The 14,799-nt window shown below is 43.3% G+C and overlaps 1 protein-coding gene across 3 annotated transcripts in view; it reads right to left on the minus strand.

Moving 5' to 3' along the window:
* Positions 1-14,799, minus strand: part of nlgn3a (neuroligin 3a) — a 165,902-nt gene that overhangs the window by 82,277 nt on the left and 68,826 nt on the right. For 2 of the 3 annotated variants that reach the window (XM_077022787.1, XM_077022786.1), the window contains 2 exons: positions 9,951-10,010; positions 988-1,137 (listed from right to left, as the gene is read on the minus strand). In XM_077022787.1, coding sequence (XP_076878902.1) covers positions 988-1,137; positions 9,951-10,010 — 210 coding nt within the window. The remainder of the gene's footprint in view (positions 1-987; positions 1,138-9,950; positions 10,011-14,799) is intronic. The other variant, XM_077022788.1, reaches the window with a different exon arrangement.

Raw genomic sequence — 14,799 nt, forward strand, 5'->3', positions numbered from 1 at the left:
ACTAAATCCACAAAAAAACAAACATTACTCTTCCATTCACCATCAAATACTTTTACAAAATATGCCCAAGACAAGTGAAAAGGAGTGCTTGAATACTTGTTGTAGAATCTGATTTAAAAAGCCAAAGCATTTGGGAAAATGGCAACGTTAAACAATTTTTTTTAGAAAAACCTCTTGGGGATCAAAGTGTTTGGCTATGTATCCACCGCTTTGTGAAAATAATCGTGAAAACCACAAGAAATCAAATATTCATGTTCACACTAATCTAAAAGGTTCTACATTTGTTGTTAGTGATTAATGACTTATTAATGTCACGTGCGGCTACGCCCCCTCTCGTAGCTGTCACTCTGGGTTCCCTCATGTCCGTGTTCCCTGCCTGTTTGTCCCGCCCTGCTCGTTTGTCTTCGTGTTTCCTTGTTTGTTGCCACGCCCCTGTGTCATTGTCATCACCTGTCCCTAGTTTAGTCCTGTGTATAAAAGCCCCTGTGTCTCCCTTGTCCCTTGTCGAGTATTTTGATTCTTTGTTTGATTGTGTCTGTGTTGATCACTATACCTGACCGTTGATTGTTCCTGCCTTTTTGATCCAGAGTCTGTACTCGTGTCCCCTGTCTTGGTAATGCCTGTTTTTGCATGTTATTCGGACTGCCCTCCCGTTATCGACCCGGACTGGTTATCTGACGACGAGTATGGAATGTCCTGCAATAAATCTCGCTCCTCTCAGCGGTTGTGTCCGTCTCCTCGCTCCGTGGCGCAAGCCTCGTTACAATTAAGCAATAAACGAGCAATGGATTATCTCTAGCACCAAAAAGTAGCAAACAATATTTATGCCTGCAGTTCACATGAAATGAATTTTTAAAGCTATAGAGAGTGTCTGAATGCTCCATGCCAAGAGGTGTCGGGTTGTTCCATAATGTCAGAAGAATCATTGGAAAAATTACTTATTGCATCTTTAAGCTATGTATAATATATAAATAATTAGTCGCTTACCTAAAACTCCAACCCGGAAGTTGAGTGTGATGACGATGACATTGCCATAGCTCGCCAACACACTGCCGTCGATCATGTTGCCTGTTCCCTCCATGTACGAGCCTCCATGAATGTAGACCATCACGGGCTTGGCGCCGCTGTCTCGTATGTCTGCAAGAGTGGTCACCGTTAAACCTTCTCTCTTCCTCTCATAGTCCCAACATTGCAAGGCTCAACACAATCGGCGTGCTGCTTGAGCACGTGGCCCTCCCAGATACCAGCCATACCAGTAATACCAGTGACCTGACTGTGACACAGGCACTGGCCTGTTTGTTCATCTCTCATTAACAAACTGCATAGAGCAAAGCAAATAGATCTGAACAGATAATGTCCTAGTCCAGATCAAAATCTATTTGCGCATTGTGGGCTTGCTCTGGCCAGGGTCATTTTTGCTGCATCAATGATGAGATGATGTTCAAATTTATTAAAACTCTGAATCTCAAAGTGGCAATTTGGCAGCATTTTACTGCAGCATAAGTAGAACTGGTCATCTACTCACTGGCCCAGACGACAGGTAAGCAAAGAGATTTTCCCAGTCAGGGCATAAAATATTAGTTTACATGGTAGTAGCTATAAAAAAATTAATAAATCATTCAAGAAAGTGTATTAACCCACAGAATCCTACATTAATTTTAAGATGAGTGCTGCCTTTATCTGACTGTTTGTGATTTATTTAGCTCATGCATTTATTTATGCAAACAGGCATAACACATGATTATGTCATGTGAAACATAAAATGGTGCTGTGGTGTTTTTATTGAAGGGCTCCAACAAAGAAAGAGAGAAGGAAAAAGGAGAAAGCAAGTCCGTTGTGACAGACACGAGTCTCTCCTTCTCGTGGGCATGCTGCTTGTTTGGCTCTGAGTGGTGTGAGAGAAATACTGGGCTTCAGTTCAAGCCCTTATATTGTATTCAGGGTTGCTATGGCTACTGGAGAGCAAATTCCAAGTCCTCAAGAAACAGCTAGCTAATGACAAACAGCACTGTAGATGGTGCGACTGCTTCCGTCTGCAGACTCCAGTCCCTTCATATTACGCCTATTTACATGTGTGCAGTGACAGCAAATTACAGCTGAATGCAGACATGAACGAACACTCTGTGTTGTCTTTTTCCCTGGTCCCTCCCCCCAGAGTTCAGTGTGTTCATTCTTTCAGCATGAATATCCTGTGGAGTCTGCGGCATTTCCGCTCGACATTCTCCTGCTCATTTAAGACTCTTATTTATCTGGTATCTGAGAGAGCTGTGATAAGGCATGATTTTAAGACCCACAATTCTCAGTTGACACTTATTTTACATGAAAGGGACGATTCATGGAGTGAGAAAAGAGGATGAAAGAGAGAGAGTGAAAGAGTTCCTGTAGTTTCGTAAATGGAAATAAAATGAAAACAATGAGAGACACAGAGAGGGACAGAGAAAGAGAAAGAGAGAGAGAGAGAGAAATAAACCAGGAGGAATAAGAGGAGTGATTAGTCATGTCATTGTTATCAGTAACCTCTTTTGTTCATTCAACATAGTTATTCTGACAAAATCTGCACCTGATAAAAAAAAAATAAAACAAACCACAAAAAAAAAAAAAAAAAAAAAACAGGACTGGAGCTCACAGCAAACTTCTGTCGTTCTAATACCTGGTCTTCTCAACACAACCTTTTGCGAACTCTACCTTAGAAAACGTATGGGTGCCTCATAGTTTTTTCATACAAGGCAAATGCAATAACTGAAATAATAAACATTGGGCACACTTTACAGCATTTCTAGAAAGTATGTGCTAATAACGAAAAGAAGGCAGAGTGTCATGTTCAGAAGGCAGAGTGACATGATTAAAACACAATTTTTAATGATTAAAAAACGCTTTTGAATTTTCATGAACATTCAAAAAAATGAAACAATCAACCTTCAAAGGTATATTAACTGTAATTACATCATTATAAATATACAACAATATCTAACGAATGAAGGGGATCTCACTGACAGGTGGTGACCCAGGCATGCTAACCCTCTCTATCTCTCTCTCTCGCACACACACACACACACACACACACACACACACACACACACACACACACACACATACACACACACACACACACACACACACACACACACACACACACACACACACGAACACACACACACACACACACACACACACACACACACACACACACACACACACACACACACACACGAACACACACACACATACAAATGCACAGACATTCTATATTTTGCTATCTCAGTGATGTCTGCCAATCATTTGTGATCATTATAGCAGACCAATCAGGAACACCTTTCACTCACATTTCCATTTATGAACAGGTGGAGATAACATTCACACATGCCAGTCCTGAACAACCTTCAACACATGTGAAGCTCTTGCACCACCATCACACTCCATCTGGTGATTAGTGCATTCATGAGTGCAGTAACTCAGAACTGAAGCTGTGGCCATGGCAGTCAGGCTGGTCTCCTGGACACTCATAAATCTCACAGGGCCACTTTGCATGGTGTCAGTCCCGTCACTCCAGAGGAGCTGGACAACACACGTGGTTGACGAGGACTGTTCTGGTGACAGGACATTCAGGTTGACAAGAGTGGGTCTTGACTTAATGTGTGTGGCTGTCGCCACTGTGAGGTCCGTCATGCCTGATGCAGATCGTGATTGAGTGACATCTGGTGAATAATGCTTGCTTGGGTAGTTTCAGCTGTTTTATCAGTACAGATGAAATCAGGCTGATTGCAGTCTTTAGACGGGCGTGTTGGGCATAATATATAGATATGGTGTTTGCCATGAGCCTGTAACTATATTGTTTGTATTAAGAGATCTGAAGGCAATGTTAGTGCCTGAGTGAGGTATACACTGTGGAATATTCCTGTGAAGCACTGAAATGGTGCAGAACAGTACAATACAATATTATTTAAAATATTATTATTAGGTTAAAACTATTAGTTTTAATTAAGGTCAGAACACTATATTTGCAGAGCTCTGTATGTGTGCATGCGGGCGAGTCTGTGTTGGCAATTTGTGTATTTGTCTTTGATTTCAACACCTTGGCCCCATAGCCAGATGGGGAAAGTGACCTTTGAAGAAGACGACTTCTTCAGACTGGGGCCATGGCGTTTGTGCATGAAATATGTTGTTGCTAAGCGCACAGACAGGTGGTTTGATGTGCTCTTTGAAGCTTGGCCTCTGGCAGTGCGATGGGAGTTGGAGAGAGAAGGGAGAGATGAAGTGAGAGGAGGGAGGCAGGAAGAGGGGTGGGCAGGTGGGGTGTGCAGGTGGGGGTGGGCAGGTGGGGTGTGCAGGTGGGGTGGGCAGGTGGGGTGTGCAGGTGGGGGTGGGCAGGTGGGAGTAGGCAGGTGGGGTGGGCAGGTGGGGGTGGGCAGGTGGGGTGGGCAGGTGGGGGTGGGCAGGTGGGGTGTGCAGGTGGGGTGTGCAGGTGGGGGTGGGCAGGTGGGAGTAGGCAGGTGGGGGTGGGCAGGTGGGGTGGGCAGGTGGGGTGTGCAGGTGGGAGTGGGCAGGTGGGGGTGGGCAGGTGGGAGTAGGCAGGTGGGGTGGGCAGGTGGGGGTGGGCAGGTGGGAGTAGGCAGGTGGGGTGGGCAGGTGGGGTGTGCAGGTGGGGTGGGCAGGTGGGGTGGGCAGGTGGGGGTGTGCAGGTGGGAGTAGGCAGGTGGGGGTGGGCAGGTGGGGTGTGCAGGTGGGAGTAGGCAGGTGGGGGTGGGCAGGTGGGGGTGGGCAGGTGGGGGTGGGCAGGTGGGGTGTGCAGGTGGGGGTGGGCAGGTGGGGTGTGCAGGTGGGAGTAGGCAGGTGGGAGTAGGCAGGTGGGGGTGTGCAGGTGGGGGTGGGCAGGTGGGGTGTGCAGGTGGGGTGGGCAGGTGGGGTGTGCAGGTGGGGTGTGCAGGTGGGGTGTGCAGGTGGGAGTGGGCAGGTGGGGTGTGCAGGTGGGGGTGTGCAGGTGGGGGTGGGCAGGTGGGGGTGGGCAGGTGGGGTGGGCAGGTGGGGTGTGCAGGTGGGAGTGGGCAGGTGGGGGTGGGCAGGTGGGAGTAGGCAGGTGGGGTGGGCAGGTGGGGGTGGGCAGGTGGGGTGTGCAGGTGGGAGTAGGCAGGTGGGGTGGGCAGGTGGGGTGTGCAGGTGGGGTGGGCAGGTGGGGTGGGCAGGTGGGGGTGTGCAGGTGGGAGTAGGCAGGTGGGGGTGGGCAGGTGGGGTGTGCAGGTGGGAGTAGGCAGGTGGGGGTGGGCAGGTGGGGGTGGGCAGGTGGGGTGTGCAGGTGGGGGTGGGCAGGTGGGGTGTGCAGGTGGGGTGGGCAGGTGGGGTGTGCAGGTGGGAGTAGGCAGGTGGGAGTAGGCAGGTGGGGGTGTGCAGGTGGGGGTGGGCAGGTGGGGTGTGCAGGTGGGGTGGGCAGGTGGGGTGTGCAGGTGGGGTGTGCAGGTGGGGTGTGCAGGTGGGAGTGGGCAGGTGGGGTGTGCAGGTGGGGGTGTGCAGGTGGGGGTGGGCAGCAGGCAGCATCTCTCAGGTCCAGTTCAGAGACCCCTGCACACCCCTATGCAGATTTGCCACCAGACAAGCTGTAGCCTGCACACGGCTCACATCTGCACCGCCAAAACATCACCTTCTATTTGCACTGCTGCTGGGTTATCAGCATTTACCTCCAGGTGAAAGGACCTTTCAGTACTCTCAATATTACAGCCCCATAAGTCTTCCCAGTTACAGAGATTTGAACCACCAGTCCCACCGCTGATCATTTGTCTCATGACATTTGTATATGAACTGGTTGACTGTGTTTTTGTCTTTCTGAACCACGGTGAGTGACAAGTGGAATCTGAGAGAATGAATCCTACCAGGCAGCCAGGTGGAGTGGGGCTGGTCATGGGCGTGATGGGGACAGAAGCAGAACAGGCTAAGCATGTGCCATCCTCATTAGGGCACAGGCCTCAGCAAGCTTCCTTTGCCAGTAATTGGCTGTGGTAACAAACTGGGTGAAGGGAAGCTGCAGGCCTCTGCCTAGTAGGACCACCACACTGTGCCCCCCTCCCCAAAAGTTTTAGACTCTCCTGTTCCAGAATACATCCCCCAAACACGGATGACATGGTGACAGGGATGATGTGGTGTTGCTTGGCTGTAACTGATTTCTACATGGTGCTCCAAAATCAGATGATTCCCACCCACAAGCCGACGTGGACAGGTACAGGAGCTGTCCTAACTGGATGAGGGGCCACCTGAAACAGGTTTGAGGCCTGCCAAGTAAACAGAAGACCACCTGCTGATCTGGGATGACAACGGCTCACTAAGCAGATTGCATGATGGGTGATGCACAGGAAGAGTGCTCTAAATAGGAGCTTGAGCTGAGCACTCTGAGGGTGGAAAGGCAGAAAGAGAATCTGTGCACTAGCTCTGCTAGGCTGGTGTGGATTAACCTGTCCAATAAAGAGACTTTGGAGGGCATAGGGAAAATAGCCACATCTGCCCCTATAGATCTATACAAGAACACACCTAAACTACACCAGGGCTACACTATAACAGGGCTACACTATAACAGAGCTACACTATAACAAAGCAACACTAACAGAGCTACACTATACATGGACGTAATTTTGATTTCAAAAGTGGGGGGGACATGGATTCGTCGCTATTTAAATATTTGGATTTAACCGTAAAAACTGGGGGGGACCAAAGCCGGCTTTTGAAAAAGTGGGGGGGACATGTCCCCCCCGTCCCCCCCCAAAATTACGTCCGTGACACTATAGCAGGGACCCTATACACAGTTGCCTATACCATAGCTGAAGACAATGACAATGAACAATTCAGAACACTGTAACCAGTAAAAATCTGAAACTGAACCTTTTTTTAAAGTGCTGTCTGGTTCCAAGAAGAAAACAAACAAAAACATTAGAGACAGAGTAATGAACAGAGACAGAGTCATGAATAGAGACAGAGTCATGTCAAAGCAACTGAAACTTCAAAATGGATTCGCTGCTTCTTTTAAGGAAGCTACTAAAAGTTGTGCTTTTACATTTAATTATTTTAGAAAAAGTAAAAATAAAAAAATCCACCAGCAGAATAAATATGGCAAATTCGCACTATTAACAATTTAAAATAGGCTGCCCTCGGCCTTTTGTGTTTTACTTCCATCTTGTTTATCAGCAACTATTTACTAGTGCTGTTGAAGCCCATAACCCTCAATGCTCCTACTGCAGGCAAATTTAAACACACAACAAGATAAGTTGGCTCAAGTATCCGGGGCAACTGGCTCGTCATGCAAAATAACTGCAAATAACACCCTGGGCATGAACCTACTCTGCCTGTGGGGGCTGGGAGAAGATCTCCAGGATGGGAGGCAAAGCACCTGGCAGTTCAGCCAGCTGTTTGGGCATGCCACTGTCTGCGCTTGGCCAAGTGGATTTTTCTGGAAAAGCCGCCCGAGGCAGTGCATGTTTGCACAGTGCAGTGACCAGATCATACGGTTTGGCCAAATGCAAAGGTAACATGGCTGCTTTGGATGGGGTCTGCAAGAATCATCCTGGGGGACCTGTGGCCTCCCACGGCATAGAAACCAGAGACGGGCAATGGCCTCTGCCTTGGCTGCAGTCAAAGAAACAAGCCCTTTCTGTACTAGTTAATGCCAGTGATAATACCCTCCCAAAAGAGCTCTTCAAAATACCTGCTTTTCTTTTTCCATCCACACAACAGAAAGCCTTAAAGCGCAGCACATGAGCCTGGTTCATTGGGATACAGCTGACCTGTGGACATGCTTCCAGAATAAACCAAGCCCCAGCTGGGTGAGCCCACACAGGGTATTACTCTAGAGCACATCCTCCCTACCTGAACACTCTGCAACAGAGCGGACAAATGGCGAAGCAGACTGACCGGGCTATGATATAGATTCCATGTTTTAAGCTTTTCGCAGCAGCATGGTAAGAATACTTCTCGCATTCTAATCTCGCCAGATATCTCCCTGAGCCCAGAATATCCCAAGGTAAATACTGAACGTGAACAATGCTATTACTGAGCGGCAACTTCTGTCTTTTTTCTCCTCCTCTCTCGACTGCTAATCCTCTCACCACTCATGAGCCTTCCTCTCTTCATCTAAATCCATTCGCTTCCCTGTTTCAAATGCCAGCTATGATATCCTGCTGTAGCATTCACACTGGCAAACATGCAGTGCAGCGTGTATAATTGCACAAAAATCACAGTTAAGCTTTCTGAAAATTAATAAAATGTGACAAGTAGGATCACCTATAAAATGTGGTTTGTCATTAAGCATATAAGCATATAAGACATAAGACATGACTGCTAAATCAATGTTTTTTGCATTAAAGATTTCAAGTAGTCTCTCATTAAGCAAATGAACTGAACTAAAGCTATTGCAAGTCTTTCTGTTAGTTGCCATAAAAGTATGTACATTTATAACTTATACCATCATCCGTCTAAAAGGCCTTGGAATTGGCATTAAAAGCTAAAATGTTATTTCAGAGCATTCTCAAAAGTATTTTACTTATGGCATGAAATAGTTGAATTCACATTCATACATTTTCCTAGCCATCTTATATTTTTCTCCAGTCGAATAAGATCACAGTTGATAGACACTAACTGTCTAACTACTAGAAGCGTTCAGAAAAGGCCTTTGCTAAACTTTGAATTTGTAAATAATGCTTTCACAGGCAAGCCCACTCAACAATTGACAAATTATTCATCAGGCTGTAATTATGTTTGGCCAGCTATTTCTGTTTATCCATTGTGATCCCTGTGACCCTTTCCTATCTGAAGAATAATTACACCACAGATAATGTATCTAGTATGGCCCATTTATAATTATGGCTGGTTATCAGTCATGCAGCTGGTAGCCCTTCTGACCTAGTTCCTATGCAGGAAATTCTTACCAAGTTAAATACTAAGATAAAAGGAAAACTTATTCATATTTGAATTTGAGACTTGAATTTCATCCCATATGTATCAAATAAACAAAAAAACAACAAATCTGTGCACTAACTAGAAGGCTACAGAAATGTACACAAAAGGTTTTCCAACATATATTCAGAAAGTGTAAAATGGCTACATTTATTGTAACTCTGATACACTAAGAGTTACATTCAAATATATTGGAGCAGAAGTTACTTTGAACATATATACTACTACTAATCGGTATAAAATACTATTGTACTACTACTAATCGGTATAATATACTACATTATATTACCTTTATGATGCTGAATTCACTTTTGGTGACATCAATACAAAATTTGGCCAAAATCATATCCAAATCCAATCATATACGGTATTCATCAAAGTTACCTTTGACTTGCTCAACTGCTCTGGTGTTCTGCTCTGATAGAACAATATTTCTGCAAACTCTCTACAGTCTCAGTTAAGAAAACACTATGCATGTATGACAACTATACCTGGATTAGGCTGAAAAGACATCACATCAGAGCAGTACTCCACTTCACTGTCTTACTTACATAAGAGTTCAATTTGACCTTTATTTCTCATTTACACTTTAGGATGAATCTAATATCACTGCATCTACTTGAGCCCCCTATCCCAGTTAGGTTTGTGAATACAGTTTCAACAGTATAACCTGCTATTGAACTGGGTTGAATACTACTCTTCCTGAATCTGGTTTAAACAGGCCTATGTAGTAAAAATCAAACAACCAACATAAAATAAAATAAATCCCATCCAAGTTGAATGACACCAACCCTTAAAAGAACACAACAGTAGTTGTGTCAAATCAAGTACAACCAGTGTAAATTACACATTCATTCACATTCATCCTCAGTCATTCCAGGGACTTTAATTCCTCTCTGGGTGTGATACTGGGTCCTGTGTGTAAGACGTCCTACACTAAGAGGCTGCATTCAAAATGTTCTAGAACAAAATCCAAACAAGCTGAAAAAACATGCAACCGCCTTCATCACCAAAGAGAATACCTTCATCTTCATCGCCGTCGTTATCTGCTAAATCCTCTCCTTGTTTTTTGGCATGGGCCCCTATAGATGAAGCAAGGAAAACACACAAGAGGCACAAGAGAATTCAACGAAGTACAGCCATCGAATCAGAAATGGAGTGAGAAAAAGAGACCGTATCAACAGGTTTACATTACAATCTGTGCATTTATACAACAGGAAGCTTCTAACATCCACTTCTGTCAGTTAATATACATTTCAGTTAAACAGACATGTATGTCACATTTTTTGGACAAAAAATGTAATTGGTGTTTTAAACAATAAAAACCCTTTTTTGTTTTTGTAACATGTTTAATATGAAAAATTATGTGGCATTGTAAATTATTTGCACTACCTAGTCTTGTTATATCTGCCCATAAATGTATAGTTAATTCAGTATGAGTGATGCAATATCAATTAAATATGACTGATAATGTCACACAGATTGGAAATAAAAAATAATATATCCCTCAAATTAAAAGTATTGATTACCATTGTAATATCCATATCAGAAATTGTTTTTCTGTGTTTGAATAATAATTTTAAAATCCACAATGTGTTGGTATTTTGTTTTAATCTCCACAATGATGAAAGGAATGGGTTGGAACTTTGTAAATAGATAGGATGACAATGAGTTTTAGATATATAGTCTCAGTGAGAACTTGTTTGTGATTAATGTATACACTATACATGTGACAAAAAACACTCACATACTGTAGTGCCTTTAAGTATTGAATGTTCTATTATAGTTTCAGTTATAAATACTCATCATAGTCTGTTTATAATTATACATTTACATTATTAACCTCATCATGATTAACAGTAGAGGTGTATTCAACTAAGCATTTTCATAGTCGAATCTGATTTGTCAGATTTTCCCTTTAGTCGAATAATAGTCGAATCGGGTTTTTTTTTTTTTTTTTAATCTGGAGCACCTTAAACCGAATACCGTTCTCATTCAGGACTTTTTTCCACTTCAAAGTAAAAACCTAAAACACTCAGATAAATGAATAAACATGGTAGGTTGACTTTATTCAGCTTTTATTTACTTATTTAATTTTTAATGAAACGTTAGAGAACATTAACAAAAAATGTCAGTGCGCAGTGCGCATATCGAACTCTCAGACAGGCACTGTGCAAAATGTCAAAAATATTTTAAATAAAATATGCCTGCCTGAAAAAAAAAAAAAAAATTGCCACACAACAGCAAAAAAATTATAAGTAAAGGTTTGAGTAACGGGGTTTAAAAAGCAAACAACAACAAAAATGTTTGTAGGCCTACTTGCCAAGATGCACCGCGACGAGACGAGACGACACGACACGACCGAAACGACAAACGGCTGAACTGTTTTTTTTTTCGCCTTACGCGTTTTAAATGGTATGCCATGTTGGTTGTTGTCGTGCGAAATGAAAGACGTTGATGACATAACTTGCACTTTACTTTGTTTGATTCATCTTTATCTTTTTCAAGATACTTTTGAAGTTTTTTTAGTATCCATTATAATCTCGGCAGATGGACTATCCTGTAGCAGGTTCAGCGCCGCTCATTTGGATTGTGCAACTGCAGGGTGTGATTTATTAATGTGTAGTAAGTAAGATGCCTATTGTTAATTTGCACACCTGATTTTAAAATATTTAATAACAGAAATTATTACGAAATATATAACGAAAACAAAGACATTTCATGTAACAACTAATACTTAGCAGCATCCTTGGGCACCCCCATGTAGTTAGAATGGTACATTCGACTATGACGTTCATAGTCCACTAGGGGGTCTAGTCAACTATAGAATCAGCTACTATTGCAGGTCACCCCTAATTAATAGAGATATCAATTAACTATATGCAAATTTACCTGCGTCATCAGCATGTTTGTACAGTCACTTATTAATAGAATCTAGAGAATTGACAAAAGCAGAAAGCAATTTGTTTTCAAACAGTCTGTTGGCATTGCTTTCTAATATGGCCATATAACTCATGTCAGAAATCATTTGGATCTGTCAGATCAGAGGCAACAATTTTCATTGGAAGGCAACCACCCAGCACTGCATACTGAGCCTATCTGGACCGTTTGGGCTGAATTTTCAGGCAGTGTGTCTAAAAAACCTTAATTAAGGCTCAGGATATTTTGCTGTCTCATTCCAGTCAGACTTGATTCAGGCATTCAATTTGATCCGTTATTCAATTAAATATAACCAAAAGATTTATTCCAAAGTATTTATTCCAAAAGTATTCCAAGGCTGGCTGGTTTGTAAAACCAATAACGTGCACAATACAATGATTGATTAGTTTGCTATTCTTTATAGTTTTTAAATATGTGGCTACATAAACTGCAAAAAGTTCTCAGTTTGTGGCTTCATTCTCTGCATGAGTCCCCTTCTCCGGTTCATCAGATTGTCATTACAAATTTCAGTAAATAAATATGATTTAAAATTCTAATATTCAGTTAACAATGTGGCATACAGAAAAAAAACAAATCATGTCTATCTTCATATTCAGGCGAAGGAAATACAGCTGCGTTTAAAACCCTAATAGGCCTTTTAGCTTTTGGATTTAGGGGCTTTTGAACTTCATCCCTGTTATTTTCAGCTGCCATTTCTGCTTTCAGTACATTGTGCTTTTCTGTCACTATGAAAAACAGGATGTTGCCCGCAAATCCGTTTGTGTGGATTCCTCTCAGCCGCAGTGTTTGAGTGACAAATGGGTGTGTGTGTGTGTGTGTGTGTGTGTGTGTCTGTGTGTGTGTGTGTGTGTGTGTGTACACGCATGGTGTTGTGTATGTGTTTAACTGTCACTGTCGCTCAAGAAGGGAAAGACTGGGAGAGGTGTTGTAGAACTGGGAGAGGTGTTGTAGAACTGGGAGAGGTGTTGTAGAACTGGGAGAGGTCCGTTTGCCTGGTTAGAGAGACGGATTGCCCTAGGACACAGCACCGGCAAGCTGCCTTCCAAATATACTCTGATATTAACCTCAGCAAACAGGGAGCCCATCATGGCCTGTGGGGAGTGCAGAAGATATGTGCTCTCTCACCTCCCTCTGCAACCTTCAGACCGCACTGCCGATGCGTTCGATACCGCCCGTCTGAGCGGTGGAAGAAACGCTCGCAGAGTGTGGGGTGGAATACAGAGGGAATATGGAGGGTGACAATAGATCGCGCATGCGGCTAAATATCGTAAAGGTCAAACTGTGCACTGGGATTTTCCTGGCGAAATGCTGGAGCTTAACAATTCAGCCGTTATTCACTTTACAGACTGTGTCTCCAATCCTCAGGTGGCATTTCTTCTGCTCCCTCTCTTTACAGAGCAGTGCCTTCTGCCTCTCTGAAAAATTCTTATGAATCTGAGATGCTAGAAGTTTAAGAGAGGAAGGCTCAAAAAGATGCACAGAGACATGGGGGACAACATTCCCAAACACTACAGAGGACAAAGGTGGACACTGCTCAGCTGTTCACAAATAAAAACCATTGGCCACTGTTGTAAAAAGGGCCTGAATTGAATAGATTTCCATTATGTGCTGGTCCAACATTATGCTTGGAATCACAGTAGCAGCATCCAAGACTTACCCCATGTACAAAATAATGTGTCAAATGTGTAATTTGTAAAGAGACTCAATATTACACAATTCATATTCAGTTAAACTATATTTTCAAAAAGACAATTTTAGCATTTTTTCTTTCTTTTTTAAAGAAAATATGAATAAGTAAGCATTCGGTTCTGAAAAGATGACAAGCAAGTACAGAAGAAAATGAATTGGGCTCTGCCATCTTTCTCGATTGCCTCAGAAGCATCACCCAGCGTTTCTCTGGGGGCCATTTGGAAGATATTGGGGGAGATACACTGGGCCAGTGAGCAGCGGGGGAACTGAATGGGAACTTCCTGGCCTGGCTGTGTCTTGCATTTCAAGTCAAAATGAATGAGGCGCCAGTGGTGAAGGCAAAACACTCGGCAGCCTGTGACACATTTAACAGAGCTGTTCCATATCGAAGGGAGGGGAATACGCCCCCACCCACATACGCCCCCACCCACATACACCCCCACCCACACCGCCCTTCTGAACACCACTGCTTTGGTCGTAGCTTCTCTAGCCTGAAGTTCCATAACTCACACACACACACACACACACACACACACACACACACACACACACACACACACACACACACACACACACACACACACACACACACACACACAAGTCATTCCCCTTGCAGTGACCAGGGCTCCTTGGCGTCCTCATTGCACCTGACAGACTGGAGTGATTTCTGGCAAGATGACAACTTTTCTGCTCTGGCTGCAACCTGCGATTTTAAGCTCTTAACGTTCAGTGCTTTTTCCCAGAAAGATTTTTCACACTGAGAACTATGTAAATGAGATCTCTGCTGTGATTCTATCAAATTCCCCTCTCTCAAACAATTAAACTGAAGAAATTTCTGAACCATACATTTTATTGAGTTTTCTAAGCTAGTAAGGCGTTTTTGTGTCAGCACCTATTTGAAATGTAGGAATAGCTCCCTAAAGAGACTGTCATATACATGTTTACATACATTTCCTTACAACAGAAAGTAAAATATATTAATGTTAATTTTAAACTTGTATTCTGTGAAAGGTTCAATGTTGTAATGTAAAAATACAAGAGCATTGAAACCTGCCAGTGTTTAAAGTGAGCAGTGATTATGTGATCCTCAGTACACAACTGATCTGAGCTCAGCCTTGTGTGTGAAATGGAGTTCACTGACAGTGCTAATGGTTCCATCAATGGTTTTGAAACCTTTTTAATGGTGCACTTACTTAGACAATGCTTATACATACTACATTACACACCCTAAAAATCTAAGTT

This window comes from Brachyhypopomus gauderio, chromosome 11, assembly GCF_052324685.1.
Source record: "Brachyhypopomus gauderio isolate BG-103 chromosome 11, BGAUD_0.2, whole genome shotgun sequence".
Taxonomy (NCBI): domain Eukaryota; kingdom Metazoa; phylum Chordata; class Actinopteri; order Gymnotiformes; family Hypopomidae; genus Brachyhypopomus; species Brachyhypopomus gauderio.